The 25952-nt window shown below is 36.2% G+C and overlaps 6 protein-coding genes across 9 annotated transcripts; 3 read left to right on the forward strand and 3 right to left on the reverse strand.

The window, feature by feature from the left end:
* The first annotated feature begins 1266 nt into the window (after positions 1–1266).
* LOC111789957 (uncharacterized) lies at positions 1267–3938 on the forward strand. Of its 2 annotated transcripts, none has more exons than XM_023670698.2 (5): positions 1267–1808; positions 1893–2292; positions 2524–3272; positions 3423–3612; positions 3710–3938. In XM_023670698.2, exons 1-4 carry the CDS (start codon positions 1664–1666, stop codon positions 3578–3580), a joined length of 1452 nt encoding a protein of 483 aa, XP_023526466.2. In that variant the 5' UTR covers positions 1267–1663; the 3' UTR covers positions 3581–3612; positions 3710–3938. The 2 variants fall into 2 exon arrangements, with proteins under 2 accessions (XP_023526466.2, XP_023526465.2); XM_023670697.2 differs by having other exon boundaries at positions 1268–1808; positions 3705–3938.
* A 2319-nt stretch (positions 3939–6257) lies between these two features.
* On the forward strand, positions 6258–8293 carry LOC111791594 (uncharacterized). Its single transcript, XM_023672986.2, has one exon. It carries the CDS (start codon positions 6681–6683, stop codon positions 8100–8102), a length of 1422 nt encoding a protein of 473 aa, XP_023528754.2. The 5' UTR covers positions 6258–6680; the 3' UTR covers positions 8103–8293.
* Positions 8294–9200: 907 nt separating this feature from the next.
* Positions 9201–12454, reverse strand: LOC111791599 (putative E3 ubiquitin-protein ligase LUL2). The gene is made up of 3 exons (XM_087122255.1): positions 11739–12454; positions 9799–10294; positions 9201–9591 (listed from the first exon to the last, which is right to left on the reverse strand). The coding sequence occupies exons 1-3, from the start codon at positions 12233–12235 to the stop codon at positions 9475–9477; spliced, it is 1110 nt and encodes a 369-aa protein (XP_086978381.1). The 5' UTR covers positions 12236–12454; the 3' UTR covers positions 9201–9474.
* Positions 12455–14118: 1664 nt separating this feature from the next.
* Positions 14119–16524, reverse strand: LOC111791288 (V-type proton ATPase subunit G). Of its 3 annotated transcripts, XM_087122256.1 has the most exons (5): positions 16349–16523; positions 15906–16049; positions 14974–15064; positions 14567–14667; positions 14119–14441 (listed from the first exon to the last, which is right to left on the reverse strand). In XM_087122256.1, the coding sequence occupies exons 3-5, from the start codon at positions 15056–15058 to the stop codon at positions 14298–14300; spliced, it is 330 nt and encodes a 109-aa protein (XP_086978382.1). In that variant the 5' UTR covers positions 15059–15064; positions 15906–16049; positions 16349–16523; the 3' UTR covers positions 14119–14297. The 3 variants fall into 3 exon arrangements, with proteins under 3 accessions (XP_086978382.1, XP_023528338.1, XP_023528337.1); XM_023672570.2 differs by lacking the exon at positions 15906–16049 and having other exon boundaries at positions 14974–15081; positions 16349–16524; XM_023672569.2 differs by lacking the exon at positions 15906–16049 and having other exon boundaries at positions 16349–16518.
* Positions 16525–18623: 2099 nt separating this feature from the next.
* On the reverse strand, positions 18624–22458 carry LOC111791289 (large ribosomal subunit protein uL11z). The gene has a single exon (XM_023672571.2). The coding sequence runs from the start codon at positions 22329–22331 to the stop codon at positions 21831–21833; it is 501 nt and encodes a 166-aa protein (XP_023528339.2). The 5' UTR covers positions 22332–22458; the 3' UTR covers positions 18624–21830.
* A 2126-nt stretch (positions 22459–24584) lies between these two features.
* Positions 24585–25548, forward strand: LOC111791290 (protein S40-4-like). Its single transcript, XM_023672572.2, has one exon. It carries the CDS (start codon positions 24777–24779, stop codon positions 25296–25298), a length of 522 nt encoding a protein of 173 aa, XP_023528340.1. The 5' UTR covers positions 24585–24776; the 3' UTR covers positions 25299–25548.
* Positions 25549–25952: the final 404 nt, after the last annotated feature.

The raw sequence follows: 25952 nt of genomic DNA on the forward strand, positions 1-25952 counted from the left end.
AAAGCAAAAGTATGGGGAAATGTAAACTCTCGTATATGTCTCTATGCTTCTGACTCTCTGTTGTACTGAAATGACAGTCCCTAAAGTTACTGATTTACCTTTAATTATTACTTAATCATTCTATTCCAGATTCACCCCAGAAAGGTAATTTACTTTTTTCATTATTACTATTTTCTTTTCTTTTCTTTTTTTTTTTTTAAATAAAAAACACTCTCTGTTTATTACTTCTAGGTAGATTAGGTCCACTATTCCCCCTTTCTTTTCTTTTGTTTTTTTCTCTATATTAATATTCGTCACGCCATCGCTTCGATTTGATTGGTGCTAAGGATGTGACGGTGTTCGGGTGTTTCGTTTAGCTTTCGAGATGGTTTTGAAGTTTTAAGTAGTGTTTGAAAACAAGTACGATAAGTGATTAATTGACCTAAATTTTCTTGTTTCGTGGGTGTATTCGGGAGTCTATGGGTCCATTGTTCACAATTGGCCTCCCTAGAGCCATGTGGACTCGAAGAAACAACAAGCCTCTTCGCGAGACCATCAGAAACAGAAGTGGGGAGTGACATCTAACACTTATGATCGGTTCGATCTATTAAGTCGCCCATCTCCTTTTTTGTGAGATCCCACGTGGGTTGGAGATGAAAACAAACCATTTCTTATAAGAATGTGGAAACTTCTCCCTAGTAGGCACGTTTAAAAATCGTGAGGCTGACAACGATACGTAACGGGCCAAGATGGACAATATTTGCCAGTGGTAGGCTCAAGCTATTACAAATGGTATCGAAGCCATACACCAAGCAATATACCAACAAAAACATTGGGCTCCTAGGGGTGGATTGTGAGATCCCACGTCAGTTGGAGAGGGCAACGAAACATTCGTTAAAAGGGTATGGAAACCTCTTTCTAGTAAACGACGATACGTAAAAGACAAAAACGGACAATATTTACTAACAGTAGTCTCCGGCTATTACATTTCCCTACCTCCTATATCGACCTTTCGAGCTTGTATGGAGAATCTCCCATACTTTTTCAACCCCTAAACATACGAACACAAATGAGTCAACAAGAACATCTTTCATGTCACAAGACAAAAGCTGGTACAAACATAGACATGGGTGTAGTTAGTAAGTAGAAAGATACATAGTTAATTAACAAACTCAAATGGGTCCCCATTTTTTGCATTGAAAAATTGAATGAACAGTGTTGGAGTTTGAGCTTCAAAAAAAGGTACCAAATAAAAATGAAAAAACTCTATTCATTGTTGTCAAAAAGAGAGAGACAAACAGAGAAAGTTGGTTGCCCATTCCAACAAATGGGTTACACAATTGATATCAACACCATAGAATTTAATATCAATATCATAAGAAAAAGAGATATCATTGTTGCCTTCAAGCTTCTCACCATATATATATAATTTATGGTGTTTTGTTCAGATTCAAACACCCTTCAACTTTGGTTTTTACTGTCTTTTGGCAGAACCCTAATTAGTCTCCTCTTCCCTTTGTCAAAACATCATCATTTCCACACACCCAAAACCCCCCCTTCAAATTTGTTAGCTGTTTGTGTGCAGAAGGAAAATTTTTAAAAATTCTTGGTTTTTTCTTGTTTGTTCTTGTCTAAACCTTCTTCAATCCCCTCCAAAATAAGAACCCATTACCCAAAAAACACTATGTCAACTAATCCCTTCTCTCTTCTCTCTTCCACTCCCACTCCCACTCCCTTTGCTCACCACCCAGATGCAAACCCTAGCCCTAACCCTAAACCCAAACCCTCCGCTGCGGCGAAGAAGAAGCGGAACCTCCCCGGAACCCCAGGTGAGCTTCTTTTTCTTTGATTCGATTTGACTCGATTCGTTCGTTTAAGCGAAACTTGAATAAGTTGTGTTGTTGTTGTTGTAGATCCTGATGCGGAGGTTGTTGCTTTGTCGCCGAAATCGCTCATGGCGACAAATAGATTCATATGTGAAATTTGCAATAAGGGGTTTCAAAGAGATCAGAATCTGCAACTTCATCGACGAGGACATAACCTACCATGGAAGCTTCGACAACGAACGAACAAGGAGCCGATTAAGAAGAAGGTGTATATTTGCCCGGAGAAGACGTGCGTTCACCATGATCCATCACGAGCCCTCGGCGATCTCACCGGAGTAAAGAAACATTTCAGCCGAAAACACGGCGAGAAGAAGTGGAAATGTGATAAGTGTTCTAAGAAATATGCGGTTCAATCTGATTGGAAAGCTCACTCCAAAACTTGTGGGACTAGAGAATATAAGTGTGATTGTGGAACCCTTTTTTCCAGGTAAACTCGAACATCTGACTTCTAAGATACGAGATGGATCAAAATTTGAAATCGAACATGTTTTTCTAATCATGGGTAATTTTTGAATCAAGAAAAAAGCCAAAAAAATTGAAACTTTTTTTTTTTAAATGTTAAAGACAGAAGTAATTAATGCAGATTTGTGTTTGAATTGTAACAAAAATGACAAAGATTGGAACATTAAATGTTGGATTTTTGTTGTTCCTCGTACAGGAAAGACAGCTTCATAACCCACAGAGCATTTTGCGATGCATTAGCTGAAGAAAGTGCAAGAATCACGACAGTTTCAGCAACAAATATTCTGAATAATCTCAGAAATGATTCAGTTCTTCTTCATCAACAAGATCAATCTTTGATTGATCATCAGACCAATAATCTTCAAACACTTGGAGATGTTCCTGCCCTTTCCCAATTCACTCACTCTGATCATTTTCTAAGAGACTTTGAAGATCATCAACACAAGAACAGATCTCCTTTCTCTCTTTGGTTGAACAATAACAACAATATCTCCAACTTTTATGGACCTTCCTCTTCTTCTTCCAATCTTTTTGGATCCATAGCCGAAACCGGCCTTTCCATGTTGCCCGTGTTCGAGAAGGAAGATGTCGAGAAGAAGGGAAGTTTGTCGAAAGCTACGTCCTCGGCAGCTGCACTGTTGTCGGGTCAGTCGTCGTCCGTTGTTTCTTCTTCTCCGATGTCGGCCACCGCCCTTCTGCAAAAAGCTGCTCTTATGGGCTCTACTAGAAGCAGCACCAACAATAATTCCCCGCTCATCGATGCCGGTGCTTTCGGAGTGATGAACTCTTCGTCTTTGTCGTCGTCCTCGTCCTCCAACGCTGTAAGCTTGAACTCTCTGAACAAATCTAGAAGCATGACAATGGCTGACTCGGTTCAGATGGTCGGTACCAACTCCGATTTAAGCTCGAATATTCTCAGCCAGCTTCTAATGCCACTCAACAATGGTAAATTTAATCTTTTATTCATATTCTTAACGCTCTTTTCCGCTCTAGATTTGAAAATTACCGCCATTAATCGAGGATTATGAAATACTTAACCAATTAAATTACGTTCAAATTTATAAACCGAATCATTTATTCATATTCTTAACGTAGGTAACAACAGTATGAAAAGTAACGACCAAACGAGAGACTTCCTCGGTGTCGGAGGAAACGGAGAAGCACCCCAGCCACCGTTCCTTCCACCGGAGCTGGCAAAATTCGCCGCCATAAACTCAACAATGGGACTAAGCCAGTTCGCCGCCAACCACTAAATTTCATCATCAAAACCTTAATCAAATCGAAGGTGAGTGAAAAAAAAAAAAAAAAAAAAAAACACCATTTTTATGTAAGAAATTAGACCGTCAAAAACCAAGATGAATTCACAGATTTTTACAGTGTAGGGCGGCGGAAAGGGTCAGGCGGCGGCGACGGCAGTGGCCACCGGTGAATGGTTAAATTGACAGTTTCAGAACGTAGTAAAAAGGGCCGTGCATGTAAACCTTTTCTTCTTGTAATTTTCTATGCTGTCGTTTTGTTTGAACCTTTTTTCGTAATTTCGCTTTCAAATTATTGCATTTTCCAGACAAAACTGCTCCTTTATATAAATAAATAAATAAATAAATACAAATATATATATATATATATATATATATTTGACTACTGGTCGTCGGCAGCCACCACCGGTCAACCGGTCAACGTTGGTAAGTACACTATGACATGGAACAGTTGAGACTAATTACAATTTTTCATATTTTGACTTTAAAAATATTCAATTCAATCTTAAACTTTCAATTTTTTATTAAAATTTTGAATATAACATTAACAAATATTAATAATATTAGATAGAAAATTCAACAAAAATAAAAGAAATTAAATATATTTGAAATTTTAAGTTTCCAATGATGTTTATAGATTGAGAATTTCAAGACCCTAATTCAAGAGATTTTTTTATTTATTATTATAAATAAATAAAAACATAACGTTGGGAGTAATTAAGATGGAGAAGAATGTATATAGATAGATAGGGTCCTAGGTTTGATTGTTTGTAGGGCACTTTTGTTGCTAGGGAACCACTTGCTTGGGGCACCCACCCCTACCCATTTGACTTATTTTATTTATTTAATTTCCAAGTAAATAATAATAATAATAATATAGGACAGCCCCTAAATTCAAAAGGGCTTTTTTGAGAAGCTCAACTTTTTGAAGTCCTAAAAACAAAGGACTCTCAAAAGTATTTATTTATTTAGATTGAAAATTATAGCGTAATGATTTTACCTTTTTGTGTTAAATTACAAAAAGAAAATGGAACAAAATTCACCTTTTAAAAAGGTGCCTATGTCCTTCCCAAAAAAAAAAAATCATAAATTATTAAAGATTTAATTAAATCTATTATGATTAAGTTAATACGTAATAAAATTTGGTATTTAATGGCGGTAAATTTGGAAGTATAAAGATTGAATTGATATACATTAAAGTTGAAGGACTAAACTGTAACTAAATCAATTGTTTCTTTTACTATAAAAATTGAAATAATTTGGGGTCTTTAACCTAAGAACTACTACGGTAACTCCAAGTTTGAAAAATGTAGCAAAATTAGGGTTTTGTGGTTAACACAACTCTCGTTATAGTAACACCCACACTTTTTTATTGAGACAAATCAAGGAGATTACGGGGCACTCTTTAAGACCATACAAACGTGACGAGGGATGGATGAATATTTATAGTAGAGGTTTGACCGTAAATTTGTGATCATTTTGTTTAGATATTTAAATAATTGGGCTGGCATAGTTATTGGGCTTTACATATTGGGCTAGTGATCATGTTTTTTTGGGCTTTTATTGGGCTTTTCTATTGGGCTTGTGATCATCTTCGATAATTCCCACAAGACCGTGATGTTTTGGGCTTTTATTGGTCTTTCTATTGGGCTCTTGGCCCACACAGATTATTATTCTTTTTCTTTTTGCCAAATTTAATTTTTTATTTTTAAGATTAAAAATGATTAATAAATGTTGAAGGTAAAGTGGTTAAACAACAAGTAATATTTTTCATATAATAAAATACACGGTATATATATTTTCACAATTTAGGACTAATTATTTATAGAAAATTAATAATTACAATAAATTAATTTTAAGATTTATTGAAATTAAAAAAAAAAAAACAATAATAAATGTTTAAAAGTAAAATTACCAAAATAGTATTTTAACCCATTTTAATTGCAATGTAAATGAAAATTAAAAAAGGTAAGAGCTAAAATGAAAATTACCAAACAAAATCTTCAAATTTTAAAGTTAAAAGAAAAAAAATTGTTTTTTTTTTGTTTTTTCTTTTTTATGGATATTTGCGTAAAGAGACATCAAATCGTGGAAATAACATAATTGGAATGGTTGTTTCAAATTTTCTCAAATTCAATCTATTAGTTTCGCGTTATTCATGTATGGTTTTAACTAATTCAAAAATTGACGTAAAAATATCCATTAAATCATTCATTATTTTGTTTTTAAATTTTTATTATTTAAAAAACTATAAATATTTCAAGTTTATCGAAAGAAAATTATTTAAAATAGTATGAAATTGTGATTTATTTTTAAAAATATTTTTACCATTTATATTGCAAAGTTTAAACCAATAAAAATACTTTAAATAATTATAAATTTTTTAAGAGTATATTTTACAATGTATATATTAAAATAAATTATCATCTTCGTTGATTGTTTGATCTAATTATGATGTTCCAGAGCGATTCTGTACTACTGTCTCCCGTTAAATTACGATAAAGCCCTTACAGGCCAATAATTTAGGGCCCACAGTCTTCTAATCTCAAATTCTGTCCGTTCATTGCTTGACACGTGTACTCTTCTGTTTTAGATCTTAGAATATCCCCTCGTGCCACGTAATACCCAGAGTTGAGCACGATTTCAGTAATCTCTCACTATTAATACTACCGCTCCTATTTGATCGAACTTCCATTGTTCTTCTTCTTCTTCTTCGCTCGAAACCCTAGGCCTGAAATTGTTCGATCTCGATCTTGAGTTCCAATTAGGGGTTTGGAGGTTTCTGTGCTGTGGGAAATCAGAATTTGAAGAATGTGAGGTAGTTTTTTGAGCTTTATGGGTTGATTTGGGTTCTTCGACGATGGTGGCTTGGGACGGGAAGATTCGAAGGATGAGGGTTCCGAAGAGGGTCTGGTTAATTTTCCAAAAATCTATGGGGCTCCTCGTGGGTGGAAATCACACATCATCCAGGTTTTGTACTCGCTAAATTTCTTTTGTTTCTCTGTGTTGATATTATTTTGAGGAATTATTCCGATTTTACTCCGTCTTCGACGACGATAAGCGAATTCTGTGCTGAGATTGACTGGTGATTGGAGAAATGAGTTTGAAGGCTGTGAAATGGCAGATCGCTCATGGGGCATTGGCCAGGCGTGTTGTTATTCGAACATTCCTTCTGGCCTTGGCTGTTTCGACTGTTCCTTTGTTGCATATTTTGACGGGTACCGATTTCGGAGTGATCTTTCGCGATTGTGTTGTAAAATCTGGCGATGTGGAAGCGAGAGTTTCTCGAGGTTCGTATATGTTTCAAGGTCACTTTCTGAATCCAATTTGGGAGCCATTCGTAGCGATTCACTGTGAGGAAAACATGAATCTGACGACTAATGTCGTTGCTGAGCTAATGGAGAAGAAATTGTTGGATCATAGTGCAAAATCTCTCTGCGTTGGAGAGGGATCGGGCTCCGCCGTTTTGGCACTGAGGGACATGGGATTCAATGATGTTATTGGTGTTGGTCAACACAGATTTTTCTCTCTAAGGAGAAAACATTTCGTTTATGAACTGGACTTTAAGGATCAATACTTTGATTTTGTTTTCTCTAGAGACCTAGACAGGTATTCAGTCCCTGCACTTTTGGTGCTCGAGATCGAGCGTGTGATTCGACCTGGCGGAATTGGGGCTGTTATTGTGGGCACGACTGGTTCAGTGCCGAATAATTTGATTAGAGCTGCAATTCCAGTGTCATCTTTGCTTAAAGCTTCCACTGTGATGCATGTTGGCCATGTTAATAACTTAACTCTGGTTGTATTTAAGAAGAAACTCGAAGAATTTGCGCATTTGGAGCCTCGCCCTTCATTTGAATGTCGCTCTCTCACAAGGAACAAGCCTTTAATTCCAAAAATGGAGCCTCTTGTGAAAGCAAAACCTGTGGGATTTGACAAGAAGCTGGCTTATTTGCCTAAGCTTGTAAATGCTTCCAACGGGGAAAAGTTGGTTTATGTTAATATTGGTACAGGGAAGCACCTGAATTACACCAACAGAGATTGGTTTCCACCTTCTTATCCGGTGGATCGCAGAGATTTTAATGTTTATTTTGTTGATTACGACATGTCCTCTCTCGCCGCACATATCCATATGCCTGGAGTCACGTTTGTTTATCATCCTGGCCTGGCTGGAACTGATCGTACTACAGATAACGACGGCGCCGATGATGAAGACGAAGAAGAACCTTACATCGACGACGAGTTTGATTTTCTATCTTGGTTCAAGGAAACTGTGCAGCATGCCAATTTCGTCGTCTTGAAGATGGATGCAGGTAAGGAGGAACTGAAGTTTCTATCAGATTTGTTCGAAAGCAGGGTGATTTGCTGGGTGGACGAGCTGTTTCTGAGCTGCAGAGATGGGGTTGATGAAGATGGCGAGGTGAAGAAAAGAGACTGTATGGATCTGTTCAAGGATTTGAGAAACAGTGGTGTGTATGTCCATCAATGGTTTCTGGACGCTCCTTCCTCCATGAAACTCTGAAGCTGTGTCTGTTTGGTTGGTAAGCAAGAAAATGGCTGAGTTGCTGTGTGGTTGGGCGCTCTACCAGAGACTTTTATAATAAGCAACCCCACTATGTTTGTTTTCTTTTAGTTTTTGAAGTACTGAACCGCTGAACTGCATCTACATGGTTCTTTGGTTTGAATAAAGAAGTCTTGTTTGTGTTCGCTGTATGGTTGGTGATGATGTTGATGTTGATGTTGATGTTGATGCCCTTTTTTTAAGTTTGATTATGATTTTATGAGTTTTGAGGTCCTATTTTTGTTTTATATTATAAGTTAAATCATAGTCATAATGTGAGCACCGACGGTGGAGAGTTTGAGCACTTTTATTTTAGTATTATTGAGGGGATAGGGGAACATCTTTAAAGAAAACCAAGCAACTTTTTACTTCAGCTTCTCTTTCATACCTACGTTGCTTCATCAAAGTTTGTTTAAAATTTTGTGCTTTCATGAAAGTTCGTTTTGAACCTTCATTAAATAGTACAAACCTTTTAATGAAATAATGAAGAAGTGGATGTATATATATGGGATGTGTAAACTCTCCCTCACGGGTTTTAAATTCTTGAGGGGAAGCTCTAAAAAGAAAGCCCAAGAGGGTGGATTGTAAGACCCACATCAAGATACCTCCCGATACCTCTCTATCTCCCTCGCAGAGGCGTTTTAAAACGAGAAGCTCGGAAGGAAGAAAAAGTCTAAAGAGAACAATATATGGTGGATTTAGGTTATTACAATATTATTTAATTTTGATTCCTCAACAATTCAAAAGGCATATTTTCCCGTAGTAACGATAGAACATACACTTATTTAGCGGTATGATAGTCGATACCAAATACGAAAGAAGGTGATAAATGTATTAATCAACTAAACTATAGTGAAACTACTTGTCGACACATCATTCGAGGAACTCTTTCTACAATAGAAACTTTTGATGTTGGAATACTCACTCAGTGAGAACGAGAGAACATGAAAGCCATATAGTTATACAAACATCCATGTCCTAAGAATCAAGTTTTAGGACCAGACACCAATACCAGGATGTTAGAAACAAGGAGACAAAAAAAATAGCAAGGATACAAACAAATAAAACATGGCTCAGCTCATGTATACAATAGAGACTTTCGAGATCATGAGAATACAAGCACAACTGTTTACAGTTCCTTTCTTTTTGTTTTACCTTGGCACAAAACATAACGCGCTGGTTATAAACTTACAGCTTTCCTTCTTGATTATTTAGAACAACAGGTAGAGAATTCGAGGGAAAGAGAATCAGTTCAGATGATGCAAAAAGAAATGCAACAAAAGCAGTGCTGTACAGAGTTTGTTTTATGATGAGACGATACTCGTACCGTTCTTTATTCTTCTGGCCCATTGCTGACCCTTATCTCTAAGAGCCTATCGACTGGTTGTCTGCAAATCGGGCATCGATTCGTCTGGAACCTCAATACCTTAGCACAACCACTACACATGCACTGTCAAGAACAAGAGAACAAATCAATGGTGCCTAAGGATTGAATGTAGTGAGCACAAAGGAGTGCAGGAGACATAACTTTTGTAGGCATGAAGATATCAGCTCAAATAAAACAGAACCAAGTGAAACAGACTTGCATATGATCATAGTATTGTGAATAGCGTAAGAATCATCTACAATAAACTAAGATAGAGATAATTGTTGTTACCATGTGTCGGCAGGGAAGTACAGTCGTGTCCCGTGGTTCCGACAAGCAAATGACGCATTCCTTTCCAGGGTCATTTCCATCGACCTCGCCCTCGACTGAATTGCCAATGCCATATATCTCCTGCAGCTCATATCTCATATCATTGACCCACAGGATTTGTTTCAACACTCTTGCCTGATATTCACCTTTATCTTTCTCAAACACAGCCTGGGTTATCTGAGCATTCATGGGCTCAGGTACCAAGGTACCATCTGGTCCAGTTTGGCTGTCGGTGGAGGCTTCAGCTTTCACTGCTAATGGATAGACATCCGTGTCATTTACTTTCAGAAATTCTGACTCTTCAAACTTTGAGAAATCTATTCCTGTTCCAGAAGGTTGTCTGAACTTCTGTCCAAGGCCTTGTTCGAAATGGACAGTTACTGGTTGAAGAATGTCTTCTTTTACGGGAGTCAAGTTGCAATCTTCACCTTCTTTTGCAAAGAAGAAGATGGTGATACTGTTTCAAGATAAAAGAGACTCAAATTCTCAGGCTAACCCCATAAAAGAAAATTTAACAATTGACAGGACTATTAACACGACCGTAGATGCTAATAAAAGGAAAACAGAAAGACCCTCTAAAGTACGTTTTCAAAGGCTCTTAAGGTCTATATGCCCTAAGGCTTGTCTCTGTTGAGGATTGTTGCGAGAGGAGTCCCATGTCGACTAATTAAGAAGCTTATCATGGGTTTATAAGGAATACATCTTCATTGGTATGAAGTCTTTTGGGGAAACCAAAAGCAAACCATGAGAGCTTATGCTCAAAGTAGACAATATCATACCATTGTGGAGGTTCGTGATTCCTAACAATATCTTCGGCTAGACTAAGTTGTATTCAATTCATTAGAGGCTCATACCTCTTACAAGAGAGACTGCGTTTATAAAAGTGTATCAAGGCCTGGAATACTCATGCATTATGACAATAGTTAAAGGAATAACACCCATTTATAATAGTCATCTTACGAGGGCTCGGGTGGTGTCTCGTTATTACTTTCACTAAGACTTGAACGAGTCCCTAAAGATGAAAGTTTAACAAAAGGTCAACCACTCGTCCCATTAATAATAGTGATAGTGGTGATATGGAGGAGGAGTTAGTGAACTTTTATATGAACATTATATTTAGAGATTCACGGTTTTACATTCTTATGACTTCAATAACGATTCTCTAACGTAACTTGAAACTTCTGCCTCGCCTCTGAAAACAAGGCCTCGAGACTACTAAACCTCTTCAAAAATTACCTCTGATTAAACTCATAAGCAGCAAATGAAAGAACTACCAACATTTTCGCTTTTCGTTTCCGGTGGGGTGAGGGGGGAGTGGGAGGGCAATCAATAAGTTAGGTCGATGAATTCGACCTATATACTATCAGCATAATCAACAAATAGCTATACGTCAACCTGAACATAGCTCAAATAACCAAAAGTTCGTAAGTTCAAACCCCCTCCCCTCATGGATAAGTTAGAAACCCAAGAACAAACACCTGCAGTTCTTGGTCAAGGTGTGTTCAAATTCAAGCCCAGATTCAAGCATTTACAACAATGTACACCTGAAGTTGACTCAGTTTAGTTTTAAGAGGTCAACAATCCCAATAAGCTCTCAATCATCTCTAAGCTTATAGAAAAATCTCCTTTTCACCACCACAGAGAACTGATGAGTTATAATTTTGATCACTAAATATCTACAAAACCAGAGCTCATGACTTGTTCTAATCATTTATAATAACTATGGAGGGCTTCATAAAATCATTATTCTACCATTCTTGCTCCTCGGTATCAGAAAAGCAAAAGCAAATAAATAATTGAAACAATCTGACCCAACACTTCCACAAAGCCATCAGATGACTTCAATTAATAATCACAGATACAAAAAGGAAATCAAAAGCTCCAAAGATTAGAACACATACCTTCCGGCGACGGTGGCATCGAACGTGAATGCTACAAGGAATTGGCCGGGGTTTTCTTCATCAGGCTCGACCCTTAGAGTTTCCTTCTTGAGATTGACATCGTTTCGTATGGTAACCGCCTTCTGATGCTCAACATACGGCGTTTGAGGCGGCATAGAAGGGCCATAAGGGTACCTCCCACCGACCCAATGCGCGGGATCCATGTGGGGATGGGCTCCACGGTGGTGGTGATCGTAAGGAGGCGGCAAAGACATCGGCATCGACGGCGGCGGACCAGGCGGCGGCGGCGGAAAGTAACCAGGGTACTGGTAATACGGCGGTGGGTGATTCGGATGGTTGGGGTATTGAGATGGGTAAGGAGTAGCGGCAGCGAAAACGTACCGATTACTTGTGATTTCGGGCTGCGGTGGGGCTGGTGGAGGCGGAGTCGGATGGCCGCCCCGGCGGCTACCGTGCCTTCTCCGGGTATTGGAACCGCTACTACCAATGTTACCCATGGAAAGAAATTTTGTGTGAAATGGAATGAACCCAAATGAGAAAAAGAAAAACCCAGGTGAATTGAAGAGAGCTAGTCCGTTGGAAGTGAAGAAGAAATCAGAAAGGACAGAGAAAAGTGGAAGAAGGTGAAGAAGATATAATGGAAGGGATTGGGAATGGGGGAACAGAGAGAGAGAGAGGAAGAGGCTAAAATAATTGGGAAAGGGGGGAAGAACAGAGGAGAGAGAGAAGGGGGGGTTGAAGAGAGAGAAAAGAAGGGGTGAGGGCAGCGGAGGTTGGGTGGCGGGTATAATGGGGATTGCGTAAACCTCCACCCACAAAAACCATCACTCCTCTTTAAACTCACCTCTTCTTATACACCCAAATATGTTGTTTTTTATGCCCTAAATTACATTTTGTTCTTAATCATCTTTCTAATTTGGCTAATACTTTCAAACTTAATTGGTTAGAAATTTTGTTTTGTTTTGTTTTTTTTTTTTTTTTTTTTTTTGTTACTCCGCTCTCAATTTAGTTAACCTTAGTTGTCTTGCTTCTTGTCATGTTGGGAGGTCGTGAGGTCGTGCATTGTCACACCACCATCTTCATTGTCAGGAACTGATACCACAAATGTTAGGGGTAAGATCGAGAGCATAAGGGCCTACACCCACATAAGTTTTTGGTGTCACATAGAGCATGTGAAACCTTCGACAAGGTCTCTAGACAAGCATTCAGCCAATGAGGTACAATTAGATGGAAACGTTTGACCTACATACTAAGGTATGCAACAGTTGGAGATCAGTGAAGGTGAAATAATTGTCTATGATGTAAGTTTTCTCGAACACTTGAATGAAGACTAATGTGCTCAAGTTAACATGTATATTACTCGGTTAGTGCATAAGAAAATGATAGTTATTAGACTATACGACTATATTTTGTGAAAATGTTTCATAATCTATGAAAGTTTATTGAATGACATTTTTTTTCAAAAAAATATAACTTTCAAAATGATTTGTATTAAATGTATGGACCAATTAGTTGTGATCAACATCATCAACATGAATACGTTCCTTTTGACAACGAAGTCAAAGAAGTTTGTCTTTTCCCCTTCCCATTCAACGTAACTTGTCTTTTATATATTCTTTCATTAAGAAAATTGTTCTCTTTTTTTATTCTCGATTCTTTAATCTTTTTCTTGTAAAACTAATACAGTATTTATAAGCTTATATCAAACTAGGTATTATATTTTCAAAATCTTTTTAATTTAGGTATGATTTAAATATAGTATTAGTTGTCAACCTAAGCCTAGTAAAATAATTAAAGGTTTTATATTTAATTTTGTAGACTTCTATAATTATATCATTTTCAATATAATATTAAACATAAAATGATTATAGATACCTCACTTTGTCTCTGATCTTTAGAACATTTCTTAAAAAAAAATCTCTAATATTTTTTTAAAGGCTTGATTTCATTTGGATTATTTATATCTCTAATTGGACCCCATACTTTCACAAAATATTTTAAAAAATGATGGGTAAATTTAAAAATATAGTATCATATATAATAAAATAATGAAATTTAGATTAAATGGAAGCAAGTGGGAAGAAAAAAGAACGGTAAAGAGAAAAAGGAAATTATGCCTTTTTCCACTAACTGAATTCTGTAGCCTGAAAATAAAGAAACAAAAAAATGGTACACACCTTATTATCATTTGAATATTTGTCTTCATCCACCAAACTAAACCCATTTTACTTGCCCTTCCATTATATATATATATATATATATATATATATATATATAAAGAAACAAAAAATGGTACACACCTGATTTTTTTTTCCTGGATGCATAAAATAATTAGCAAGCAATTCAATCAAAACAGCAAGAAAAAATATAGCACTGAACATTGAATGAAATTATGTTTTATTCAACAACAGAGTGCAGTCTGCAAAATGCTGACTGATTCCATACAAAGGAAGGGATTTCATCTCCATAATACACATGCAATTTAAGCCGTTTCCAGGCACCACAAAAAGAATAACATAATTTAGAGGTTCTTACTGCAACCTTTTAAGATCAAGAAGTTCAATTTTTCACGGTTGTCACATGCTTCAGGAGCATGTTCACAACATCGTGTGAAATTCTAGCAGACTCTTCTTTCAGGTTTTGAATCTTTATGTCTGTCTCAACTTCGAGCCGCTTAACATTAGCTCCCGAATCTCCGCTACTCTGTATGATCAAAGGATGAAGATGAGATGGGAAAGCAAGGGCAGAGTTAGTGGATATTTTAACATATCAGGATGGTTTTTACACAACAAGAGACAATGTGTGTTTGTAAATAATTCTATACTAACCTCAGTGAGTTTTCTTTGGAATTCAGACTCGACTTGGGCTCGATATGCAGCAATTTCCCTTTCAGCCTCTTCTTTGGCTTGTTTCAGTCTAGCCAATTTTGCTAAAAGAAAAGGAAAATCAAGTTGTTGAGTTATAAATTATGTCTAACTTCAACAGGTTCATAAAGCAATGGGAAAAAAGTAGATCAATAGCGGGAAAAGAGGAGATGATAATGATCCTTTTTCACACTTCACAAACTCATGTCAAGCAAATTATGAACTAAAGTATGGAACTAAATGCAATTCGAGGACATCAACCTATATGGACCAAATAACAAATTTACCTATATGGACCAAATAACAAATTTTACATGCATATGAATGTTAAACATATATAACAAAATAAAATAAAACAAGAGCAAGTTTACCATTTCTGGCAGCATTGACAATGTGTTGAGCTTCTTGCTCTGCAGCAAGCAATTGTTGGATACCACCTTGACCCCTAGTTGCCATATTCTCCTATAAAAAGAAAATGACTTTATGGAAAAGGTTAACAAGTAAAAGAGGCCAAGAAACTCAGCAAAGAGACATCCTGATCAGAAAGTGTGATGCCAAATACAGTCGCAGATATCATCATGGTTAATTTTTCTTAGATGAGATCATTGTGACTAAATGAATCGAACCAATTTCTAAACTCAAATCTTGGAAGTAGCAGTAGTAATGGACAAAATTATCACAAAATCGTGCATTAATACACAACAAATAAGAGGATTTAATACTTCTAAGAATACGTCGAAGTTACTCTTTCAACCTCCACAAAAGCCATGAGGCATGTACCTTCGGCTGATGGAGCCTTACTCCTCTTAGAAATCAAACAAGCCATAAATCTTAAGAAGTAAAGTTGTACTTCAAAAGTTGCACTTCAGGTGTTTTGGCTCAAGAGTCTTTCCAAACATCGTTAAAGAATTGTCGTGGCTTCTATTCTCAGTTTGCAACTATTTTAATCTTGCTTCGTCTTAATGTAGTCTAAACTAGTCTATAAAGTTTAAGTTACAGTTCATCTCCCTAACAACCTAATTTTAGTCTGAACTCTTAGTCCTCCGTAGTTATAGCATTAACTACCTAAGAGGTAAAGTACAAGAAAACGATTGAATGTTCCTCATCTTCAGTTTCAAACCAAGTCAACTTAGAAACTTGATGCATCGGAACAGAAAACAATCTATATATCAAATGCTGCTCATAGATTAAACCCAAACCTAGTTCACGAAAAGATTGTTCGACTCAGAATAATGACAAAAGTTTCAGTTTCTTAGATAGAAAATCATAAATCAATAGTGTGCGTCGAAGTAAGACCGAAAACCTTTAAGTCCAGCACATCAAATCAAGGTCAAATTTCAAATTCTGAAATCCAACACTCCAACGCTTGCCAGATACAGTCTCCTTCACCCGGCGGGAGCGGATTAAGCGTATATGCCTATGTTTCTCGATTCGTCAGTGTCCAAATCTAAGAAAACAAAGAGATCACCCTAAAAAACTTCTGCTATCAATCCAAAGAGGACCGGAAGCACAAAACAAAAGGATCCAGCAACGCAGATCTATCTCGTGAGTAACCACTGTCTAGCAGCCGTACACCAGAATCGGCGGGACAAAAACAGAATAAAGCAATCGCCACTCAAAGAAGTAGAAGAATTATCACACACAACAGAATAACAAAGCATTGAACAAGATCGAGCAATCGTAGATTCAGATTCCGGATCGTGATTAGAATTAGAGAGAGAGATAGGAAGCAATTATGATCGGTACCTGTAAATCGGAGATTTTCCCGGAGCGAAGAAATCGGAAAACTCAGATGAAATCGGGGCGCTCTTTAGACGGAAAGTGTAGAGGAAAAAGGAGGAAGAAGCGAGATTTGTGGTGCGATGGATTTTAATATAACTTTTCAGAGCAAAACTACGCGGTCGCGAGGAACACGATTCTTTTTTGCTAGACCGGGAATTACTGTTTAGGTGCTCGCTCATCATTTTCCTTTTTTTTCTTTTTCACCGTTAAGTTTTAACCCTGCGGGTGAAAAAGGGAATCTATTGGTTAAACGACGCAGTTTTCATACCAACAGTATTATTTTCAAATAATTAAAGATTGATTTAAAAATTATTTTGAACATAACAAAATAAATAAATAAATAAATAAAAAATAAAAAGTAACTTCCAAGTATGGTAGCCTAAGGTGGACACAGATGGTGCATGGTTGTCGTCACCTTATGCTGTAAGGTGTTGGATCAAGTCTCGTAAAGATTGTGTTTAGTTGTCAGATTGGAACCCTAAACAGACTATCGGTGGTAAGTCGAAGGATGATGTTAAGTTATCATGTCCCTTATTCCTTGGGCGACACACGTGCTACAATGGCCGAGATAAAAGGTCGCTATCCCGCAAGGGTGAGCCAATTCATAAAGCCCGTACTCAATTTGGACTATAAACTACAATTCGCCTATATGAAAAGTAGTGTATATAAGAAATTATACTCATGGAAAAGGTTACTTAATTTGGATTAATCTAGATGATGACCAAAAAAACAAATAGACATTTAAAAATTAAATAAAATCATGCGTAACACGTGCACGACATAGGAAGAAAAATCAAAATCAAATTAGGTAAGGCAATAAAAACAGCTTTTAACTTTTAAAAAAAAAAAAAAAAAAAAAAAAGACCCGGTTGAGTGGAGTGGACCACACCGCCCAATGGATATTGAGAAGACACGTCACCGGTAAAACGCACCAATTATTGGCGTTCCCTCCATTGCTAATGCTACACGTAAGGCGATACTCTGCCACTGAGTCATTGCACCCAGTGCCGGTAGCCGGTAGTCGGTACGTTTCAAAGCGTGAGAGATTCCTTGTCTTGACACGTAATTTTATTTATGGATTTTAAATTAGGTTATCGACCAAAAAAGTTAGCTTACAAATGAAGTAGTTAAAAAAAGTGTAAAAACTACCATTCTTTTTTATTTTCAAAGACATAATTTTTTAATATATTAATAGAAAATAGATGCTAAAATAAAGAAATTTAAAGGTGAAAAAGTCATCATATTTTATTGAAATCATTAGTATTAGAATAATTATGTGTATTTCAATAATAAATTTCTATTTCAGGTTTATTAGCACTAAATTCATAATTTAGAGTCTTATTACACGTAAATTTGAGTATTAACTAATGGGTAAGGCATAAATTACGGTCAAATAATGATTTTGATTTCCATTCGAAAACTATTCAACAAAAAAAAAATTATATCAATATTCATATTAATTTTTCTTGAATAATCTTAAGCACTCGAGAGACCAGTGTCTTTGTCGACACACTGCCCCGTGCCTACATTTAATTCCATATGTAATAGTCCGAAGTCACTGCTAGTAGATATTGTCCGTCTTAGTCGGTTACTTATCATCATTAGTGTTTTCAAATATATCTAGTTAGAATAGAGTTAGTCTCTCTGTAATAGACCAAAGTTTATCATATATTCTTTAAATTTGATTGGCATTTTTAAAAGTATAAAGATTATTTGGATTGACCTGTACTAAAAAAAAAATGGTGTGAATATAATAATTGAGATGAGATGATTTTTCAAAAATTGAGGTATCAAAACCTTTTTCATTAACTATTTATTTATTTTCTTCCTCTTGTCTTCTTTTTCCGTCAAGGACGACCGAAGTTGTTTCTTCTTCCTTCCGCAAGGAACGACGGATTGCGGCAACTTGCAACGCTTTTACCGACGTTGTACAAACCAATTGCAGAGGGAGCGAGAAGAATCTCGTGAGGGAGAGCAAGAAAGTGAGCAAGAGCGAGAAAAAGTCGAAGTTTGATGATGCCAATAAAAAATTAGAATGGTCTGTTTATAAAAACCGGTCAATTTTGAAATTAGTCGTACTAAATTTCAATTTTCCTAGTCGAACTTCCGCATTTAATAGAGTCTTTGAATGTCATATGTAGTAGCTTTGAATTTTTCATCAAAGATCTATTTAGTTGCCATGGTTTTAGTTATAAATATACATATAAATAAAAAGGAATCTAGGTTCATGACGATGGAGTTTGCTCAAATTGAAAGTACACATTTCGAATCCAACACCATAACTAAAGTCGAAATTCATTAGAATTCGACTAAGAAACAAAAATGAAAATCAAAATTTACAGCCCTAAACAATTTGGACTCCATTCCATCGATTAAAACTCGTGTCTGGCAAACAAAATCTGAGAACGAAGAATATACCAGATCGAAACCAGAAGAAAGGACGGAGGAATCAGAGATCTCAAATCCGCAGGGCAGAGTAAGAGTAGAACACAATATAATACAACAAATACCTAATCGCGATCTTACTCTTAATCGCAATCTTCGGAGTCGTCTTCAGCAATAGTCTCCAAGCGAGGAGAATTGGAGGTTTTGGAAGGAGAAATAAGAGGCGGAGGAGCGACCTCGATCCAGGAGCTCAAATTGGTGACTGCCTTGGCCATGGAAGCGCCGAAACGGTGGATTATGCAAGAGAGAGAGAGAGAGAGAGAGGGAAAGCGTGGAAGAAGGGGAGTGAGGAGAAAGTGGAATGGAAGAGGATATTTATAGAGTGAAGAGAGTGGGGGAAATGGGGAAGAAGGAGGCGGAGGAAGACGAAAAAGGCCAAAGACACGAGAGAAAATAAAAAACATGGAATGGAAACGCGGAGAAATTATAAAAGAGTCAGGTCATGAGCCACCAAACTCCCCACCTCATATCCACGAACCTACGCTCGCTCTTTGGATTTTCTGTGACATTCATGCCTTTTAAGAACCACTTCTTTCCTTTCAATTTACTCATTCAAATCAAATACAATATTTCCATCCATATATTTATATATTTATTTATCACTCTTATAGCGTCCCTTGTCCCACACCCTTTTTAATTTATTTATATACTAACATATTACATTTTGAATTAAATTTGGCCCATTTTTGTGAGATCCTGATCCCAATCTAAAAGTCTAAAAGCCCGTCGTCATCAAGGGAGAGGCTTCCACACCCTTATAATGAATGTTTTGTTGAATGTCCCTTGTAATGAATGCTTTGTTCTCCTTTCCACCAAAGGGGATCTCACAATCATCTCCTTGAGAATAAAGTATTAATTAGGGGATCTCAGAATCCATCTCCTTGAGAACAAAGTTTTAGCTAGAAGATCTCACAATCCATCTCCTTGAGAACAAAGTTTTAGCATCTATACCAATTCTAATGTCAATTGTGCTCAAGCCCATCATTAACAAATATTGTTTGCTTTGACCTGTTATATAGACTTACCGCTAGCAAATATTATCTATTTTGTTCTCTCCAACCAATATAAGATTTCACAAAGTTGTGACTAAGCTTTTAATTAAAATTACTCATTTAACCATAGAGATTCAAAAACTAAGTTCGATTATTAGATTAAAATTAAAAAATATTAATGTATGTAGGTGAGTATGCATATATTCAAAATATTTGAAGGAAAAAATGATTTCCCGCGAAGAACCTGATCCCATGTGTTTTTTATCTTGACCCCATTGCTACAAAACTAAAACTATATGAAAAATTAACAGGTACATCCCTAGTTGGGTCTAGAAGAGGCTATTTGGTGTTTGTGCCTTTTGTGTGTGTGTGTGGGTGGTGGAGTAGCTTCTAAGTTGGTGTAAATCAACACTATCAAAACATCACAACCCTTACTCTTCCCTTTCATGGCACTCAAAACTCAAATGATCTGTCTTCGCCCCGAACACAGTTTTAAAAGAAATGAAAGAAAAAGGCTAATCTTATTGATAAAGATTAGCTTCCACTCAGACTTCAAAACTTCAGGTTCTGTTCCAGAGCTCACTTACTAGCATCAAAAGCCACATAAAAATACAGGATTCTAGCATTAAACACGGGGAGGGTACACGGACCACCAACAGACTACATATCATCTTCATGTTTGGGTAATTCAAGTCTCTGATTTACGGTTTGTTATCTCTACTTATGCCATAACTGATCCTCAATGTTATTCCGGTGAAAATAATGTAATCCTAATGAAAGCCAGATTCCTACACGCAAGGTTTGTTTACCTATCACGTCACTCAAAGATGAATCCTAAAGAAGAGGGTCCACGGAACACCAACCCCATCTCGACGAAAATAATAGGTTTGCAACTACATCAAAACCAAGATTACCAAGATTCTAAGACGTGAACGCACACTTTCTCATCTTAGTGTGAGAACCTTAAAGAAACTCACAATCAAACTTTCTTACTTTGTTTACTCAACTCGTAAAGGCAAAGAAAAAAGGGATCCACCTCAAATCTAAACTCTTTCTTCTTGGCTCAAGCACTAAGTAAGCAAACTACACGCTACGATCTGTGTTGTGTTAGGACTATCTTTGTATACTATGGTTAATTTTAATAACCATCTCTGTATTCAAATTTCATTAACCCATGAGCTAAACCTTTATATAATGGCAAAGGCTTATCCCATTCGGCTAAGCTTCTCATAATTGATACAATAATAGGCCTAAAATCTAAAGGGCTACAGGCAACTAACATGCAAAAGCCTCGAACTAATTGTATAGAAGCCTATTGCTAATGAATCTATGGAATGAAACAGAACAATTTTAGAGAATTTAGGCCTATTGGGCAATTAAAAAAAGAGCAAGATTTGATTGTCCTAGGATACGTCATGGACATAATGGGACATCCAATCCTACACACATCACCATTCCTATAAGAAAGAACAAAACAAAAAGTGTCTTAAAATGGCCAATCTTTGCATCAACCCATGACGGTATTACCGAATTCAAGTTAACTTTAAAATATTACATATGTTCTAGGCAAGGATAAGCAAGAAATCTGATCTGCAGCAAATCATGGAAACTAATAACAGAGAAAATACAATTGATCGAAGATGAAACAGAAGACCCTAACAAATCATGGAAGCGCCCCTTAAAAGATCATAACAAATCATGAAAATACCCCGTAAAGATAAGAACAAGCAATTGTAGGCAAGTGTTTGATTGAAAGAAAAAAAAAAAAAGTAATCTAACCAGATAATCACAATACGGTCCTTGCACTAGTGATAGAACAGAAATGAGGCTTTCATATTCATTGCAATAATCCAATGCAAGCTTTAAAAAAAACCGACAAAAATCACAGCTAAACAAGAGAGAAGAACCGCCCTAAAACTTACGTTAAATAGCAAAACTGATAAAACAAAGATGTAGTAGTAAATTCAATACCCCTCATTCTAAAAGGGTGGCTAAAGAAAGTTTTACTCTCAATCTTGGGGGATTTCAACGTCGCCGTCAAAAATTTCCTGTTGAAGATCCTTAGGATCCTTGCCATCAACAGTACAACCAACAGACACGCAAGTACCAAGGATCTCCTTGACGCTACCTGAGAGGTCCTTAGCCATCGATCTGGGCCGCATAACCCTAGCAATCTCAATCACATCATCAAGAGAAATGTTTCCATTATGCTTGATGTTCTTAGTCTTCTTCCTGTCACGTTCCGGCTCCTTCAAGGCCTTAATTACCAAAGCCGCCGCAGAAGGCACAACGGAGACCTTCGCCTGACGATTTTGGACGGTGAGCTTTACAGTAACCCTAAGACCTTTCCATTCCTTTGCGGTCTCTTTAGCAATGTCTTCTCCGATCTTCTTAGGGGAAAGACCAAGAGGACCGATCTTCGGAGCGAGAGAACTAGCAGCTCCGACCTCACCTCCAGTCACACGAACAAACACATCAACCACCTGACTTGGGTCGAACTTCGGCGGCATGATTCAGCAGCGTGAAGGCTGGTGGATCCGAGAGATTCCACAGAAGGAATTCCAGCCACTGGTGAACTAACAAAACGGCGAAGAGAAAATGGCGTGGCGTTCAGTCGATTTATGCTAGGGTTTTTGATATAGCTGCGACAACGACGGTGTGTCGGCCCATTGTATATTGAAAACCCTAATCCGTTGCACTTGGACGCATCCCTCGATGTGTCGGCCCATTGAAAATGGTTATTCTCGAAAATGGCCCAAAAAACTTTCAGATTTGGAAAAATGGCCCAAATATATAAAATACTTTTTTCTACCCCTCGTTGACGTTTCTAATTCGATATTTTGGTCTAAATATATTTCCAAAATCTAACTTTTGGAAATTCTCATTGAAGAAATAAATAATTTTATATTAAAAGAATACTAATTAATTTCATTTAAATTATGCTACATTATTGATACAAAAAAGTCAACGTCTAAATAATTGGAATATTTTTTTTAGATGCATTTGTAATATATATAAAAATAAAATTAGTCGATTAATTTAACTTATTGTTTATTATAAATTTGTTTTTCATTTTTTTAATAAAAATAATATCCGACAAGATAGCATTCATAGATATTTGTCTTCAAATATAATTAGCGTGTCGTGAAAAATAAATAAAATGACAAGAAACGAGAAAGCCAACATCATTAATTATTAAAATCTCTATCTTACCTACCCGTGAAGAGTTGACGTAAACTCTATTATGCTTCAAAGAAATAGCAAATTTGAAAGCGACTTAATTAAAAATATTAATTCATTTTTTTATAAAAAATTGAACCTCTAATTATTCTCAAATTTATTTATTTATTTTACTTTTAATGGCAACTTCAATCAATTGTAAACATATTTCTAATATTAGCTAAATTCCAAAAGCATTGACAACTTTTAAAAATATAATTTTTCTTGATTCTAAATTTCAAGTACGTACGTTTTAGATTAATTAATTGATTTTTCGTCGTTAATTTATTATATATAATAAAAATTCAAACTTGGAATAAAATAAAGTTTAAAGGGGTTGAAGTGAAAATATTAAAAGTTAATTTTTAAAAGAATATTAAGGTTATACTCGAGTGCAAGAAACAAACACTTTGGCTTTAAATTACCTTATATATCCAAAGTCTAAAAGACAATAATGTGTATTATTAAGACAAGTAAACAAAACCCAATAAAATTATTTTATTTTGAATTAATGTTTTTGTATTTTTAACTAATTATAGCTAATCAATGAGTGATAATTTATAATTTATTAAAAAAAAATCATACTAAATTAATCTTAGTGGAAATAATTAAGTAAATACATTATTTAAATAATTATTTTATTAAGTTGGAATTTAAAAAATTAATCTATTAAAACTGGTGTGGGACCCGCAACGTGAGGGTGCAAGGAGAGAGTGTGTGTAGGGGATAATATTATATGTTTTTCTTCTATTTAATTAAAAGAAAATGATTGGAACACGTGTCGATGTATTATTAATTGGGTTTTAAAATTCGTCGTTATCTTCTATTACACCAATCATGGGATGCAGGAGGTGGGGGCAATGAAATTAAGAAAGAAAGGAATATATATATATATATATATATATAATTTTAATTTGTCCGACGTGTCGTTCCGTGGGCAACTGAAATTAGACCGGATTTTGTGTGGTGTCGTGTCGGATCGTACTTGTCGTCTGCTGTAAATGCGGGATTTTACTACCATCATGTGTGGCCATTGGACTCGAGCTCACGTGGATATGATGTACTTTCCTTTAATGCTCTAAAATAATTTACATTTTAAAATATATATTAAAAAAAAAAAATGTATATAGCAGAACACGGAACTCCAAGGAAGAGTAGATTGTGAGATCTCACATCAGTAGAAGAGAATAACCAAACATTTATTATAAGAGTGTTGAAACCTTTATCTGACAAATGCGTTTTAAAACTGTGAGGTTAACGACGATACATGACGCGTCAAAGTGACAACGTTTGGAATGCTTGATTTGATAATTTCATTTGATTTTGCTCTGTATGAGTTTTGACAGACTATATGATTGATATCGCGTGTTCCCCACTATATTGGTTGAATTTGACTCATCACGTGCATTTTAAAAATTTTGAAAAATGGGGTGAAAATCGGACCGCGAGTGCACGGTAAAACCATGTGGGCATCCGTGCTCTAGAATTGTCTCTCCAATTTTTTAAAAATAAATAAATAAATAAACGTTTCGTTCGCCGGGCAAAGAAGGCGGGGGGAGCGTGAACTTATCCATTAAAACCATTATAAAACTGGTGGGCCAAAAATCAAAATAATTGTATACTTTGATTCCTTCAGAACAGTTGAATTCAATCACAGCAAAGAAGAAGAAGAAGAAGAAGAAGAAGAAGAAGAAGAAGAACAAAATCAAAAACTCGAAAGCATCGATCCATTATCAATGGCGTCAAGGAGAGGTTTAGGCTTTGGATTCGGTTTCAACTCGAAACCTAACTACATCTATCCTTCGTCGGAGACTGCAGTCAACCATGCCGACTCTTCAGCCGCCGATAACCTCTTCGAGTTCGACGAGGCGGATATCTGGACATCCGCTCATACTCCGCCGCTGGAATCGAGGAAGATTTTTCCGATCCCGAACAAACTTCCAAAGAGGAGCGGCGCTGCGGCGTCGGGAGAGAAGGCGGTGAAGGCATCTTCGTCGTTACCGGTCAACATTCCGGACTGGTCGAAGATTCTGCAGAGCGACCAGAGCAAGCAAGGCCGGAGAGAAACAGAGGAGGAGGATTTCGATGATAGCGATGACGACAACAACGACATTCGGCGGGCGCCACCGCACGAGTATTTAGCGCGACGGCGAGGCGATTCGCTTTCGGTTCACGAGGGGATCGGAAGAACGCTGAAGGGCAGAGATTTGAGAATGGTGAGAAATGCAATTTGGGAAAAAACTGGGTTCGAAGATTAATTAAAATTAATTTTTAAATAGCAAAAAAAAAAAAAAAAAAAAAAAAAAACCACCGTGTAATCGGTACCGGAAATTATAGTTAGAATAATCCATTGTAATTTTCCATTAATTTTCTCTATTTTATTTCTTCTTTTTTGTCAATTAAATAAATTTCTCCAAGTTTAAATACTTAAAATTCCGATATTAACAAATACGCAAATTAGAATTGTTTTTTTTTTTAAATAAAACTACTAAATTCGACACGTGGCGATTGGGATTGGTGAGCAAAATGAATGGGTATTTATGGGAAGTTCTTGAGTTGTTTTTCTTGTGTAGCTTATCCTCCTAGACAGGGACATGGGCCAATATTTTTAAATTTATTTATTTTAGATTTTAATATTTTGCTTTCAATTGTCATTATAAAAAAAGAGACAATAAAATAAAAAAACGAGCAATTAGATTTTCTTTTTAATTCCAAAAATGTGTTAAAAAAATTAAATAAAAATAAAAAATTTAATTTAATTTACAAATGAATGGATGAAAACTGTTTGTAATAAATAAATAATTTAGTGATAATTAAATATTATTGAAAGAGTTATTGACCAAAAAAGGAAAGGAAAAAAGAAAAACCACTGCGGAATTATATTAATCCAACGGCGCTGCTTGATCTGTTCA

The sequence above is a fragment of the Cucurbita pepo genome, chromosome 3 (genome assembly GCF_057944985.1).
Source record: "Cucurbita pepo subsp. pepo isolate OVF chromosome 3, ASM5794498v1, whole genome shotgun sequence".
Classification (NCBI taxonomy): Eukaryota; Viridiplantae; Streptophyta; class Magnoliopsida; order Cucurbitales; family Cucurbitaceae; genus Cucurbita; species Cucurbita pepo.